Source organism: Cucurbitaria berberidis (genome assembly GCF_010015615.1).
Source record: "Cucurbitaria berberidis CBS 394.84 unplaced genomic scaffold K460scaffold_4, whole genome shotgun sequence".
NCBI classification, from domain to species: Eukaryota; Fungi; Ascomycota; class Dothideomycetes; order Pleosporales; family Cucurbitariaceae; genus Cucurbitaria; species Cucurbitaria berberidis.
This window is the reverse complement of record NW_024468938.1, coordinates 3604017-3617954: the sequence shown is the minus strand read 5'-3', so window position 1 is coordinate 3617954 and position 13938 is coordinate 3604017. Positions and strand designations below refer to the sequence as shown.

The 13938-nt window shown below is 50.7% G+C and overlaps 6 protein-coding genes across 6 annotated transcripts; 4 read left to right on the top strand and 2 right to left on the bottom strand.

The window, feature by feature from the left end:
- Positions 1–31: 31 nt before the first annotated feature.
- K460DRAFT_317063 (uncharacterized protein) lies at positions 32–2698 on the bottom strand. The gene is made up of 2 exons (XM_040930348.1): positions 2065–2698; positions 32–2013 (listed from the first exon to the last, which is right to left on the bottom strand). Exons 1-2 carry the CDS (start codon positions 2460–2462, stop codon positions 156–158), a joined length of 2256 nt encoding a protein of 751 aa, XP_040786568.1. The 5' UTR covers positions 2463–2698; the 3' UTR covers positions 32–155.
- Positions 2699–3926: 1228 nt separating this feature from the next.
- On the bottom strand, positions 3927–5733 carry K460DRAFT_368871 (FAD dependent oxidoreductase). Its single transcript, XM_040933859.1, has 2 exons — positions 5240–5733; positions 3927–5191 (listed from the first exon to the last, which is right to left on the bottom strand). Exons 1-2 carry the CDS (start codon positions 5543–5545, stop codon positions 4238–4240), a joined length of 1260 nt encoding a protein of 419 aa, XP_040786567.1. The 5' UTR covers positions 5546–5733; the 3' UTR covers positions 3927–4237.
- Positions 5734–5908: 175 nt separating this feature from the next.
- K460DRAFT_408317 (S-adenosyl-L-methionine-dependent methyltransferase) lies at positions 5909–7962 on the top strand (the record flags this gene model as incomplete). Its single annotated transcript, XM_040937151.1, has 2 exons — positions 5909–6215; positions 6281–7962. 2 exons carry the CDS (start codon positions 5909–5911, stop codon positions 7960–7962), a joined length of 1989 nt encoding a protein of 662 aa, XP_040786566.1.
- Positions 7963–8897: 935 nt separating this feature from the next.
- On the top strand, positions 8898–10505 carry K460DRAFT_155730 (uncharacterized protein). Its single transcript, XM_040926844.1, has 7 exons — positions 8898–9036; positions 9169–9297; positions 9368–9530; positions 9580–9797; positions 9884–10024; positions 10095–10254; positions 10439–10505. The coding sequence occupies exons 1-6, from the start codon at positions 8965–8967 to the stop codon at positions 10227–10229; spliced, it is 858 nt and encodes a 285-aa protein (XP_040786565.1). The 5' UTR covers positions 8898–8964; the 3' UTR covers positions 10230–10254; positions 10439–10505.
- On the top strand, positions 10362–11226 carry K460DRAFT_155707 (uncharacterized protein). The gene has a single exon (XM_040926843.1). It carries the CDS (start codon positions 10597–10599, stop codon positions 11053–11055), a length of 459 nt encoding a protein of 152 aa, XP_040786564.1. The 5' UTR covers positions 10362–10596; the 3' UTR covers positions 11056–11226.
- A 200-nt stretch (positions 11227–11426) lies between these two features.
- Positions 11427–12560, top strand: K460DRAFT_291206 (uncharacterized protein; the record flags this gene model as incomplete). Its single annotated transcript, XM_040929259.1, has 2 exons — positions 11427–12388; positions 12437–12560. The coding sequence occupies 2 exons, from the start codon at positions 11427–11429 to the stop codon at positions 12558–12560; spliced, it is 1086 nt and encodes a 361-aa protein (XP_040786563.1).
- Between the last annotated feature and the right edge of the window lie 1378 nt (positions 12561–13938).

Here is a 13938-nt window from a genome sequence, read left to right as displayed (position 1 = left end):
CGGCACTCACAGGAAGTAACATGAAATCTATGATAGCCTTTTCCTTTTGTAAAGCAATTTCTAAACAATACAGAGTATCGGGTTATGACGAATTGAACTACCTATACAGACTTGCGTGCGCCCACAACTATGAACCATCGACACTTCAATACACCCTACGACGCCGAACCCGGCCACACACTGCTCAGTCTCCTCCTCCTCGTCATTGCACTCCCAGGGCTAATACTCCTCCTGTCCGCTCCCGCTGTCGCAGCAAAGCTATTTTCCAAGATTGCATCCTCAAGATCATCTTCCTCCTCAATCCTCTGCACCACATCGTTAGGCGGCTCTTCCTCAAACACCGCTTGTAAGTCAGCATGCGGACTCATTCGCTTCCATTTCCCCCAGAAATCAGAATCGAAGAGCCACGTTGAGCGTTTGGATGGGCCAGGGCCAGAAAGAGATTGGCGGCGAGAGGGTTTCCAGAGCGCGGCGCGCTCATGATACGCAATGGCGAGGAGAATCGGGAAGTTGAGGACGCGAACTGCTGTTATGTTTATCTTGTGGAACCAGCGTGGTGTCAAAAGAAACTTTAGGGGGAGTAGGATGACGAAGGCGAGGAGGTTAAAGGGTGGGCGATAGGCGAAGAGAGAGTCGGATTTTACACCTTCGAAAGTGAGGACTGCGCGTCGGAATTGAATCTCGGCGGTCGCATCGGCAGCGATCTTGGAGAATGTGTTGCTGAGTATGGAGACCAGGACTGTGAGGAAGAGCGTATTACCAATGAAAGCGTATATCACCATCAATATGGGACCGAGGATCTCGTGAAATCCTGGCGCTTCGTCGATGCCCTGGCCATCTAGACCGAACCAAATCCAAAGCATCCATTTGGAGATGGTGATGCTATTTGGCGAGTCTTCGTAGCCGACTTCGGGATTGCTGATGCTCAGCCACTTCAGAGCGAGCAAGAAACCGCCGAAGCACCAGATAGCAATGAGGCTTAACGCAGTGAATTCCTTTACCATGGCTCGTAGTGCAATGAAGAGCATATTCTCCGGCATGAGGTTGAATGCGATGCGTGGAAACAGGATTGGCGAGGCGATGGCAAGAACGTCGAGTGCCTGCCTGCCCGTTTCATCATTGCCAACTACCCAGCCATGGACACGCATGCTAAAGTAAATGAGAAATATGCCGGCGAAAGTGACATCCAAGAAGGCCCAGAGCTCTTGTGTGTGTACCTCCCATCCGTGTTCTAGGCACGATATCAGTTCGTCCAGGACCCAGCCACCACCATATAATATGAAAATGATCTCAGCATTGGTAAGAAAATGATCTTTCCGCACCGACATACACCAGCTATACAAAGCAAGCAGTATGATGAATTGTACGACTTCGATGATGTTGCGGGTCCTTGGCACCATGAGACGGTATTGATTTAGTAGCGGTGCTTTCCGAGGATCGTATAGCGATATTGGTTTGTGCTTATAGTGATCAGGAATGATGTCGATGAATGTAGTTGGGGTATACACGATACGTCCGCGGTACACGGCATCAATGACTTTTTGACTCCCTGAGCTGCTAAGCAACACCTTACTCTCGGACACGATGGCGACTTCCAGCGCAGTCAGTTTACCTTCGTAATCTCCTTGGCCCTGGTACTCTGAGACATGTCGCGGTGGACAGCGCTCGTCGGGTGCACCTTGGAATGGCTGGAATGGAGCTACGAGAATCTGAGCTAGGTGTAGAAGGCCTGGTTTTCCGGTGCTTTCCTCGTCGTGTCGTCGCAGGACTTTCATAGCTACAAGCTCGCAGAGATTGGCGCGTGTGAGGTCAACAGTTCGGTGATGTTGTTGAAATTGCTGTTCTCGTAAGAACTGCATCCGATTGACGAGAAGACAGTAAACGATGGATATGTCTTCTTCGTCGTACAGCCGATCAACAAGCGGCTTGACAATCAGGATATTCATACGGGGTTCCCTGAGTTGTTCCGTCGTATATGGATCCTCAATCACAGCTAGAATCAGGCGTCGTATTCTAACGCGATTAGCGTCGCTACCATCACTCAAGTGGAAATATTTGACTTACCGGTGGATGTTATAGTACACTTTCAGATTTGAATGCGGATAAGGAGTAAATACATCCCTGGGTCCCAAAGGTTCGCCTACTCCATTGAAGCACCCATCTGAGCCTGCATGATCATCATCTGGCAGCAAAGTTTCCTGCTCTTCTCTGCTCTTCGCCGCACGTAGGGCATCACTTAGAGTACGCTGGCTTTCGGTGAGATGGGGTCGTTTCAAGTACTTGCGAAACTCTATATGTCTTGAGGGCATGCGCTTTGGTGATACATCGCCGCCATTGCTATGTACAGTAGAGCTATCATAGCTGGTGCGACTTTGGTTGGAGCTAAGTCGTGGTCGAGGAAAGGTGCCATAGGCGGAACTGCCGCTTCCGTTCCAATCTGGATTCGAGGTGGGGCCCGACATATAATGCCTGCAAGTATGAGAATATCAGGCGGCCCGTGGGGTTTGGCAAAGGGATCCGATGCCGTTCAGGTGAAGCTTGTGATGTATCTACATAAGCGTGCACATCCGAAAGGGAAAAGTCGAGCCGGTGGGGCACCCGTGACGTGTGTTGATGCGGCAATTAGGGGCGATGACGTAAGTGAGCAATTGTCGGATATTCAACGGCCTCGGCTTAGACAATAACCTTGATGGTGTCGATAAGGTGGCAAAAGGAAACATGGTTTTGGATGCGCGCAGATGCGGTTCGACGTCGAGTTTCACGCTAAGTACGGACCACTAGCCCAGTTAGTAGTAGCCTCCTCGACGTCACTCTGCTCTTCAACACTCAAACACTCAACACCCAAAATTACTTGTCCACGATCGTAAGATCGGCATTATGGCCCAACGAGCAAGTATAGTCCCCGGGCTCGAGCCTCCTTCCCCGACAAGCCCGTCGTCGAACTTTAAAATTGACAGACGAACACTCAAATCTTGGGTATATACGATGCGTATGCGTAGAGTCACAATGCCACGAGTCTTCATAGTGGCTACAAGTCATAACAGGCAACAACTACTTTTCTAGGCTTAGCGTCGACTAGTACTTTAGCCATATCATAGTCAAGGGGTTCAAGTACTGGACAGTTGCTCAATCTCGTGGGCGCGCCATCGACAAGTCACACACTTTGCATGACGCACTGCGTTATGACACTCCTCTCCATTATTTCCTATATAACTCTCATCGCTCTAGCTCACCGTACGAAGCTTTTAAAATTCGTGGAAACCAACCTTATCCTAAGCACTCTGTTCACACACGCTACCACCTGCCCAAATGTCTGACCCGTACAACACAAAAGGCTGCATCCTGCTCATGAGCCCGAGATATTACAATACAGATTTCCCAAAGGCCGAGTCCTCCGAGGAGTGCAAGGAGTACATAGGCATGGACCCCGTCAAACTATGCGGCCATCCTGAAACCGGAGTAGCCCTAATGGCCGTATTCAAACCTTCCCCTAACAACCCAGCTCTTGGAGTATCCGTCGATATGCAGATGCCCAAACTCGTGGATATCCTCCGGTATGTGGGAAGCACATTGGGCACGAATTCGGGAGTGTATGATGGGTTTAACAAGGTTTATTGGTGGTTCTCAACGCGTGAGCAATTACTTCTGCTCATGTGGGGATCGTTGGGGCTAACTTGGCACAGTAGAGAACTATGAATCGGGTCTGGCGAACGGGTGGAAGGAGAGGCCGGAATTTGAAACTTTTGAGAAACGCTGAGGTAGTTCTACATGGTCACAATTGCCTTTTCAGTGAGGGGGGTTCATATATAACAGCACAGTAGTGGAATACCCATGACTATGCCTTGATTCTCATCCATTCTTGATCTAATGTGTTACATGGTCACAATCGCCGCTGCTCGTTTCAGACTTTATACAGTCTCCTTCCAGCTTCTACACGTACGCTCATTATATCTATTGGTTTCACATACACAAATAGTGACATCTATAGTATCCACCGCGCGAGAGAAATATTGCCACGTCATCACTTGGAATTGCTATGGTAGACAGAATGACTAGTTTTTGAAACTCAATGCTTGATGCCATGGCTCAGAAGACATGTTTAAGATGAGATGCAGATCATTCATCAAGCAATAACAGTTATGTATACTCCAGTCCGCCAAGACACTAACCTTACTCTCCTTCACAACACTTGCTAATAGATGAGGGGCTCCATGCTGAAATATTGCGCCAGTCCCATTCATATGCTTGTCCATTCTTCTACATCTCGGAAGTCTATGACCTTTCCGTCAGCACCGCATCGGCCCTGGGCGTCCCACCAATCCCTGTGAACACTAGTTTCAGGCCTCCATCTCATCATCTTCCGAACCCTTTCCTCGATCTGGCCCGCTTCTTCGAGATTATCTACAACTAAGATACCGATGGCGGGGCATGCCATAAAGCCGTTACCCGAACCTCCGACAGCTACAACCAAGTTCTCTAGCACAGGATGCTTATCAATTAGAAACATACGATCAACAGTATCGGCGTCCCAACATATCCTCGCGAAGCTAAATTTCCTCCCGGAGAACTGTGGTGTCGTTTCAGAGAGGAGGCGGCGCATTCGTGTCTCCGCTTCCTTGGGGATTTGACGCCGCGCAAAGGGTACCGAATGCGTGTCGCCATTGCTGTCTATGACTAGATTGATGTAACCTGGGTGTTCATCACAGATCTTCATCTCATGTCTCTCGATATCTGGCTCAATGAAGAATCCGCGGTCTACACCGTACAGGACTGGCAAGTTCCGATAGAGCTGAGCTTCTTCCGCCGATAGAGGGACGTGTGCGAGTGTCCAGGCCGTCGGTCGTAGTTGCTTCTTGAAGTCGAGGAGATTGATGCTGTTTGCGCCGGCTGCAAGGATAGTTTTGCAAGCTGTGTGTATGACGCTATCTGAGGTACGGGCACCAAGTACGGCATCGTGACCGGAGGTCAAGATGAGTTCTTCGACTTTTCCTTCCAGCTCGCCTGTGACGAACTGGACACCCAACCTCCTCGCTTCACCATACAGAGCTTTCATTGCGCCGCTCGCATACACCCATCCCGCACCACGTTGCTTCCAGAACCCGTGCCAGCCGGGAAAATTGCCCTGTAGCACACCCTCGGGCATCGTCTTGTGAAAGTCCTCTTTCGAATTCAAGGGTACAAGATCAGCAGGCTCGTTTTTTGCGTACTCAACACACCGCTCATATGCCTTGTCGCCTACAGCGGCCATGATGAAGCCTGTTTCGTGGTAAAAGGGAGCGAAGAGTGGATCGTGGGTCCATGCTTGCATGGCTATCTGGGTAATGCGGTTCCAGAAGTAGGTCTCATCGCTATCATTTTCAGACGGCTCGTTTGCTTCCTCTGTGATTTTGTTGAGATCATTGCCTGCGGAGATGGCTGATGGAAAGGGGCTGCCGTCCAGGACCTTGATGCCTGTGTGGCCTCGGCGTGCGAGCTCTAGAGCGATTGAGCAGCCCCATGTCCCGGCACCTATGATGAGGATGTTGCTCGTATTTTCGACAGCCATAAAAAATGAGAAGAAGGGTACAGCAAACTTTTTGATGGGCGATATTGTGGGTTTTATCAGCAGATGTGGATTCCACCTTCCATATTCAGAGCTGCGATTCTTAGTGCAGCAACATTAGTGCTAACTTCAGATCATGAAAACGATAATATCATAACTTATAGTTGGTCTCTGCTTGGCCTTCAGCATTATGATAATAGTGCCGGGAAGATGTAAAGTCTGTAGAGGCGTAGGCACGTGCAAGGCATGGAACGTGAGGCGCGCTTTCTGAAAGCGGTTTAGTCTCCTACGGCAACCTCGGAAACATCTGAACCTGGGATCTTCGGCATCAAAGAGGACCCATTGCGATGCCCCCAACACGCCTTCATGTTCCGCATACGCTCTTCAATATCGCGCATAACTTGTCGGCCAAGCGCATCAATCAGACGACCGAGCCAGACGCGGTTCGCGACTAATAAACATGCTGGTTCCACCGGCCGCAAGAAAGGGCAGAAGGTCCACTGGTCAGATGAAAAGCTGCAGACAAGCGAGAAGTTTCCGTTGAGCTTAGCCCTGAACGAAGTCATACACCCCAGCCTAGAACCCAAGATAAAGCGAAGGCCTTCTACATCAAGCCTGTCGTTATCTTCTAGTGGTCACGTTAGAACACAGATTGTAAGTCCAGACCTATGCGGTACGTCGAATCCTGGAGGTGTAGATCATACATTCAGAGTGGGCGCTGATAAGTTGTAATTGTAGACGATGTACTCAAGTATATTGGGCATACGCTAGAGAAGCACAAGGGCTGCGACATCCTTGACATCAACCCAGGCGCTGGTCTCTGGTCACGGAAGCTTCACGACTTTCTGCAGCCGCGAAGCCATGTCCTCCTCGAACCGCGACACGACAGGTTTCAATCCTTTCTCGATCCTCTTCTCACTGCGCCCGACTCGAAATACTCGCTCATAGTGAAAGATCCATGTGAGCTGGACACGTACAGAACCATGGTCGCCGATGGAGTCTTCCCACACCAAACTCGTCGAGATGCCAAAGATCCCAAGGCGCAAGAACATAACAATACGCTACTAGTGACGGGCTCTCTAGTATGGGATCCCCGGCTCCCAGGCCTGGGCTTCGACTCCATGGCGAAACAGCTATTCCACCACTTCACCTCCGCCGCATCCTCGCATGATCTCTTCCATGCCTTCGGTTTGGTTCGAACTTTGTTATGGGTACAGCGCGATGACTTCAGTGGCATGATTGCAGAATCAGTGTCCGGTATGCAGAAGGCCAATCGCATTCTGGAGATGACGCATGATATAAACGTGGTCGTAAACCCTGAGCGCACCCACCGTAAACTTGGTAGAGGCTCTACCGCCCGCGAACCGCAGTACGAGATCGAGAGCACAATTCGCGCCCTGGAGGCGGGGAGGAAAAAGGGCATGGATCCTCCACCCCACCGCCGTGAACTCATGTACGACTTCGCCGTTGACCTCAAAGAAACGTTCGAGAGTACTGGCGTAATTCGTAGTGGCGTTATACAAGAATACCTCCACCGACAACAGCTGGCGGGCAAGTCAACGGCTGGGCTGCTGCAGGAGAGCTTTGTTGAGCACTATGACCGTGAAAAGTTCATACGCGACGAATACCCAGAGGTCAACTTGGAGCAGGTGATGGCAGCTCCAGGGACAAAAGCAGTGCCCAAACCCAAGCTCACGGACCATCCTGCCAAAGACGAGATTTCAAAATTCTCTAAAAAGCGGTCAAATATCTGGAACGTGCTTAAGATCAAGGGAGACGTTGAAGCCATTGCTGACATAGGAGAGGCACTATATTATCTTGAGTGTAAGATCCTCGAGATGGGAGACGGGCCAGAGAAGGATTCGTTGATGAAGAAGCTAGAGGACCTAGATCAAACTTGGCAGCGCGGCGTCGACAATATTGCACTCAACTATGCATCTACACCTCTAGCAGAGACTGACGACCGCCTCGCTATGCGCGCACTCCCTTACCCACGTCTCCAATGGGACTATCGCCCCTTTGAACCTCTCATCATGTCACCCTTGGAAGTATGGCCCCAGAATCGACTCTCTCTCATCTCCGCCGAACCCATCCCCAAAGCCGCTTTCCAGGACCTTGACTGGTTCGAATGGGTGCAAGACTTCGTTTATGGTCTCTACCGGCAGCCTGCGATGAGCATTAGTCACGCGCTGGATAAGATGCAGCATGGTTTGAGTGATATCGTTAAGGATTGTCCGACCTTGAGAGATCCGGAGAAAGGAGGGAGACTGTTGATGCATCACTTAAGGGTCAGGATGCTGACTATAGAGATGATTGAAGAGCTTGTTCGTGTGTATAGGGACTGGCCTTTCAAGGCACCAGCGAGTAATCACAACAAGTATTTTCGGTATGGTATAGTAAGGCAAGGACCTGTAGAGTAGAAGACGTTTAGGATAGTTTAATGGGCGTAGAGAGCTTGTATTCTATTGTATGTTTGATGATGACTGAGGGGGAACACAGGAAACGTTTCCCCAGTGTCTACCCTGGTTGTGCCTAGATCTTACCTATATCTCCAACATGACGGGAACTACATCGCCCGCCTTTGCCGTAGGCATCTTACTGCACGGTAGTAAAGATTTTGGACTCTATTTTTTACGAGAGGCTGACAAAATGCTGCACGGGGTAGGCATCAGATTGCCAGCGGCTTGCTTTAGAGGCTACATCATCCCAGCACGCCTGTCCCGAATCATCTACCCCGAAGTCCTTCGGACTCGCAACTTGATACAGACGGGCGCAGCTTCAGACGTTACATACCAATCAATTTCGTGGGCGCGCCGAGAGGTCTCGCAAAGCATTCGAATCCCATGACTTTTGTAACGCGACCTGGCTCCCCGCCCCCACTCAGTGGCGGTTATCACGGCCACATCCTCAGTTGTGCTGTCGAAGAAACAGCTGAACCGAACGCTTGGGACAAGCCATCTCCGGGCGCACTTGTACGTCTTGTAAAACAAGTTCACGCCAAGCGAAGACGTGACTGGCGATCTGACATCGTCCGTGGTATGGACCGGCTTGCGCCTGACATGAGACCTGCAGGATCGTGGCAGCGATCACCATCGGACCAGCGAGAGGCTCCAATGCGTTGGGTCATATTTGCTGCAAGACGTAATCGAAATGGTGTCGTGTCTCAGATCACATCATCGAGATGCGAGACTATCGAGTTCGCCGATATGCTTATCCGGGGGCGTACGCAGTGCAATAAAGTGAGATCGAGTTTCGAGCAAGGCTAGGACAAGGCGCCGGGCGGGGATGAGAAACCAGATGCGCTAGTAAGCGAAAGGGGTTTAGTTTCTTTTACCTCCGGCGTTCTCCCAAGATCTACGCACCATACCCTCGACACCTCCACCTCATCACATCGCAGTACTTTCATAGTCCAGACGCTGAAAATGGAGGATTCCGGCACGAAGCGGAAGGCTGGGCCGGACGAAAGACATGAAGGCGGCCACAAAAAAGCCAAGGTAAGTTCTTTTTCTCGCAGCAGCAGTCACGATTCTACCCATGGGAGTATGATGTCTTGGCCTCGCGATCCCATTATCGTTCGGCAGCTGCAGTAAGCCTCATGATGCTGATTCAGGTGCCAGGGTAAAAAGAACTGGGATATGCCCCGCAGGAAGGCTGGACCCCAAGCAATTCAACCCGGCGATACGGGCATATGGGCCACTTGTGCGATGAAGAAAGAAGCGAAATCCATTGGCGACCTGCGGGATCTGTTCCAAGAGGTTAGACTTACCTCTCCGAATCGTCGAAATATCTTCGACCTAGATATGCCAGAGACTGACGGAATTGTAGTATGCTGCCAAACTATATGGGGCAACCAATGAGGCGGCAGCAGACAACGATTCTGATTCCGAAGGAGGGGATATCGAAGCTGAAATCAGCAAGGAGCTTGCCGATATTCGCAAGCCAACGACGAAGCCCCTGTTCACATCAGTCAAGCTCGATACCCAATGCTGTGAGGAAGTCCGACCAACTCACATTGAGGCAATGCTGACTTGCCCAAGTGATCTTTTTTCGGACACGCTCGCCTATTGAGCCCGTCTCTTTCGTTCACAGGATTTGCCAAGACATAGCAGATGGCGCCCAGCCCAGGAACCTTCGCTATGTGAAACGAATTACACCCATTACGGCTTATGAGAAAGCCACCATTCAAGGTCTTGAGACCGCTGCCGAACAAGTTCTTGCACCCCATTTCCACGGTCCAGATCAGGCGGGGAAAAAGGTGAGTCTATTTTTCGGCTACGCCAGTTGTTACCTGATGGCCCAGCCTAGTGGTGCGAGGATGCTTGCTAATGCATCGTGACGAAGTTCGCAATCCGACCTTCAATACGAAACAATAAGGAGTTCACAAGAGACGAGATCATCAAATCAGTCGCGGCAGCGGTTGGCCCTGGCCACAAGGTCGACCTTAATGGCTATGATCTCCTCATCCTCGTGGAGATCTACAAGGTACGATATCGCACGTGCCGATCATGCATTGATGACCGTTCCGATCCTGACAGATGCTTACAACGAATAGAATGTTCTGGGCATGAGCGTCGTTGGGCCTGACTTTGAGAAGCTCAAGCGCTTCAATCTCGAGGAACTCCGTCAGACGGTGCCCGCCAAGGACTCGGAGTCGAAAGATTCGGCCAAAATAAAAGAAGACGACTGAAGCAAGGGCCTGCTCAACCGATCTTGTGCGTAGAGTCAATATTCCTTTAGCTATGACACCGGGCGCATATAGATCTCCGCAAACAACAAATCCTCCGACTGGAATTTTGTGGCTTGTGTGTGTGTGGTCGCACTTGGGAAACAAAGTGAGTCTTGTATGACGGTGGCAGGGGTACAACAGCTGCCAAAGGGCCGACCTGACACTTATAGTGCACGACCACGGTTCGTCTCCATATTGCCGGGCGACTACTCCGGCTTGTAATCGCGTTTACGAGCCCTACTTTGGGCAGGGTCAGACGGATGAATGCAAAGGCGTCGGTGGCTTGACGTTCTTCGACAGGCTGGACCCAGGGTGAAGGGTGAAAAGAATGCATCGAAATGCAGAACAAATGAGCGACTTCCTATTCCCGCGTGAACCCGGTTCTACATCCTGGGTGACCCCTGTGCTGATCATCACGCTCCATTCTCACGATCCGAACTTGGCCCACAGGCTTTTACACCGATCTTTCAGGTTTCATTGCCATGTGCCATTCACGCAGTCAGGCTTGTTCCCAAAGCCAGGTAGCCAATCAGGGTGCGCAATAGCCGAATACATCCTCGGAGCATCTAACTGCTTTTGGTCATGCTTAACGAACGCTGAGGCCGCCGCTCCCACATATTTGACGCCTCTCACGTCGCTCCGCGCGACCATATCCGTCCTTGCTGTCAATTCGTCAAAGACGCAGCGCTTACTTGCAAGCTCTGTGGCTGCAAGCCTAATTACTTTTCTGCGAGGCTACTTAGCCGAACATGTCCTTTTATATACCTCGTGGCGCAGCCGGGGCTGATATTGCATTACGGCCAGACTCTTTAGACGCGCTGCAGTGCGTTGGCAGCGTATGCACCAAGCATGACCGCTAGAGAAGCCCGTTGTCGGTACTACTTGGAAGTGACGATACTCGGTGTTTCTCGGTCGACGTAGAGATGCTTTTGATCTTATGGAACCATCGGACATGATGAAGCGGTAATCAGATCAAATGCCAGCTGCTAGATGGGAAGGTCATCAGCTTCAGACGTCTATCTGTCCAACATGAAAGTAGTTTAAATACACGGACCGACCCTAACATGCAGTAGCCAACAAGCTCAAGCCCTCTGCCGTCACGCTCTCGCTTAATCTCCCCTCTCGCCTATGCTATCGGTCCCATACAAATCATACAAGATGCACTTGCCCCCGTTAGATGTTGCAGTTTATCCTGTTGTCGCCATGAGCCGCGGTACATACTCTGTTCGGCCTACTCGCCCTTCTTCAACTGTCTCCTCGTCATCTTCCTCGTCGGCATCATCACGGACTTGTACTGCTACGCCCGATTTTCCCAGCATACAGAAGGCCATCCGTACTGTCTTCCGCTCCTCCAGGATCACGGTCCAGCAAGCAGAGCATCTTCAAGGGCGGCTCCATCAAGTCTACCTCACAAAGCTCACCGACAGCGGCTTACTCGTCATAAAATGCCCTCCATCACACAACACTCGTCTACTACGACACGAAAAGCATTTGCTAGAAACTGAAAGTAAAACACTCGAAACACTCCATGAATACACACAGATCCCTGTTCCCCAAATCATCAAGTATGACAAGCAGGGTGGACCACTAGGCTCACCCTTTATCATGATGAACTATATTCCAGGCCGCAGACTCTCCGACCTATCGCCTTATCTCACAGCCAGCCAGCGAAATACCATTGACCGAACACTTGGCACTCACGTTCGCGCTCTCACAGGACTGTCAGCAACGCAGTTCGGCATGACACACCGTGTATTTGCCAAGAAAGGCAGCGACTCATGGCGTGAGGCTTTCCTCGCACTACTCGAAGCCGCACTACGCGATGCTGAAGATATGCTCGTTACCGTTCCCTACGACAGTATCCGGTACTATGTCGGCAAGCACGCTCACTTGCTGGAAGAAGTCAAAGAGCCGCGCCTTGTAGCTCTGCATGCATGCGACCCGACAAACGTCCTCATTGACGAGACAACAAAGCAAGTTACCGGTCTCGTGGGCTTCTCTCACGTCATCTGGGGTGATCCGCTTATGACTGGTGGCATAGCGGATGGGAGTGCGGCATTTTTTGAGGGGCTAGGAGAGTGCCCTATCAAAATGGGTGGAGTCAAAGCGAGGATGTCGATGTAAGTGTTCAGCATTTTGGTATGGTAATGTGATGCTAACTGCAGAAGGTACACGGTATACAGAGCGACTGTATGCATTGTCGCGCATCACTACCGACCACACTTTGGGAGCGATGAGCTTGGAGCGCGTCGCGATCTGAGCTATGCGCTTAACGACCTCGCGGCCATGTAATACGCTCTTCCGAGTTGATTCTGAAATGCTTGTACTTGTGCGGCAACGATTCACGACTTCACGATACACTAGGCTCGAAAGCAGGAACTTGAGACGACTTCATGCGCAAGCTTGACCATAATCAACACTTCGCTAATCACCGGCGTTCTCCCGACACAACATTATGTATCCGTTTGTGGTTTCAACAAGCGAGATAGGCTGTTCCTATTAGGAGAGAACGTTGCGGGTCGGAGGTAGAACACATAGCGCACGGGATTCGCGCTGTTAGTACGAATACGATTACGACCGGGTAAAGCGAGTATGCAATTGGAAGGATAGCTGTCTCTCTTGGGGCTCCCTGCTTGTGCGTTACTTTTCGGACTATTTCATGCAAGGCGTTATACGCTGGCTTGGCTGGACCTTGGCTCTAGACGGATGTGGGGTTCGCTGGAATGGACTTTGCATTTTCAACGTGTAAGTCGATCCCTTATGAAACAATTTAGGGAGGGATTCGCTTCCTTGGCTGTACATGAAACCGGATTTGAGCATATCTAGATCAGAGGTCGAGCTCCTCTACATTCATGTCAAACCACACGGTTTCCTTCTTTAAAACTGTTCTAATAGGTCATTTTCCTCTAGTGAACAATTGTTATAGCTTGTGCGCAACAACCATACCAATAGATCACCGGTAATTAATCCATGTCAAGCTACATATGGACCAAGTGTTCCCTCGCAGCCACAAAGCTGATAACCAAAGTCCAGACACTTTATATGTACTAGGTGCATGCCTCAACACCCTACTCGTCCACATTTCTAACTTGCTAAAGCGGCGTTCTCAGCCGCCGTCTTCGAAATCGTCTACGATCGCGTACGCGTCCCACCACAGACGTCATCTCCCACAGGCAGTTCATTTTGAAGGCGAGAAGGAATACCATCCCTTTACTGTTGGCCAACAAACTCTCGGTTAATACGTAAGCTTGCATTTGGATAGTGGCAAGGCGAAGCGAACGTTGTGTTCTAAGACCATCGAGTGGGTGGTATTGGAAGTCGACGCAAAACGAGGCCGGCGGCTATCACGATTTAGACCAGGTCCAGGCACCTAGACGGCACAGCACATTCCTCTTTCGCCCTTGTGAGGACTCACAATCCTTCCTAGACCTGCGCTGTAATAACACGCACAGCATACTCAGGGTTTCGATTCTTTGTGATGCCAACTGCGTCTTTCATTGACGGGAATACACGCGTCCTGCACATCAGTTATCATCCAACTCCCCACTATTGGTGATGAGAGGTCGTTTACCCCTGCTCCTAGGCCGTTGACCGTCCCGACTCAAATGCTCCTTCTCGCTCACCCCTGTTTCTGGAAACGATCCTTCGCTTGATGGGGCCAACCATGAGT

What these genes read in the sequence shown, in the direction of transcription:
- K460DRAFT_368871 (XM_040933859.1), bottom strand. Translation starts at nt 5,545, where the DNA reads ATGGCTGTCGAAAATACGAGCAACATCCTCATCATAGGTGCCGGGACA. An exon ending in CAGGCTTCATCATGGCCGCT is followed by an intron (nt 5,192 to 5,239) that starts GTAGGCGACAAG and finishes GCAAAAAACGAG; the next exon opens with CCTGCTGATCTTGTACCCTT.
- K460DRAFT_155730 (XM_040926844.1), top strand. Translation starts at nt 8,965, where the DNA reads ATGGAGGATTCCGGCACGAAGCGGAAGGCTGGGCCGGACGAAAGACAT. An exon ending in CAAGCTCGATACCCAATGCT is followed by an intron (nt 9,531 to 9,579) that starts GTGAGGAAGTCC and finishes GACTTGCCCAAG; the next exon opens with TGATCTTTTTTCGGACACGC. An exon ending in TCCTCGTGGAGATCTACAAG is followed by an intron (nt 10,025 to 10,094) that starts GTACGATATCGC and finishes TACAACGAATAG; the next exon opens with AATGTTCTGGGCATGAGCGT.
- K460DRAFT_317063 (XM_040930348.1), bottom strand. Translation starts at nt 2,462, where the DNA reads ATGTCGGGCCCCACCTCGAATCCAGATTGGAACGGAAGCGGCAGTTCC. An exon ending in GTGTACTATAACATCCACCG is followed by an intron (nt 2,014 to 2,064) that starts GTAAGTCAAATA and finishes TAATCGCGTTAG; the next exon opens with AATACGACGCCTGATTCTAG.
- K460DRAFT_155707 (XM_040926843.1), top strand. Translation starts at nt 10,597, where the DNA reads ATGCATCGAAATGCAGAACAAATGAGCGACTTCCTATTCCCGCGTGAA.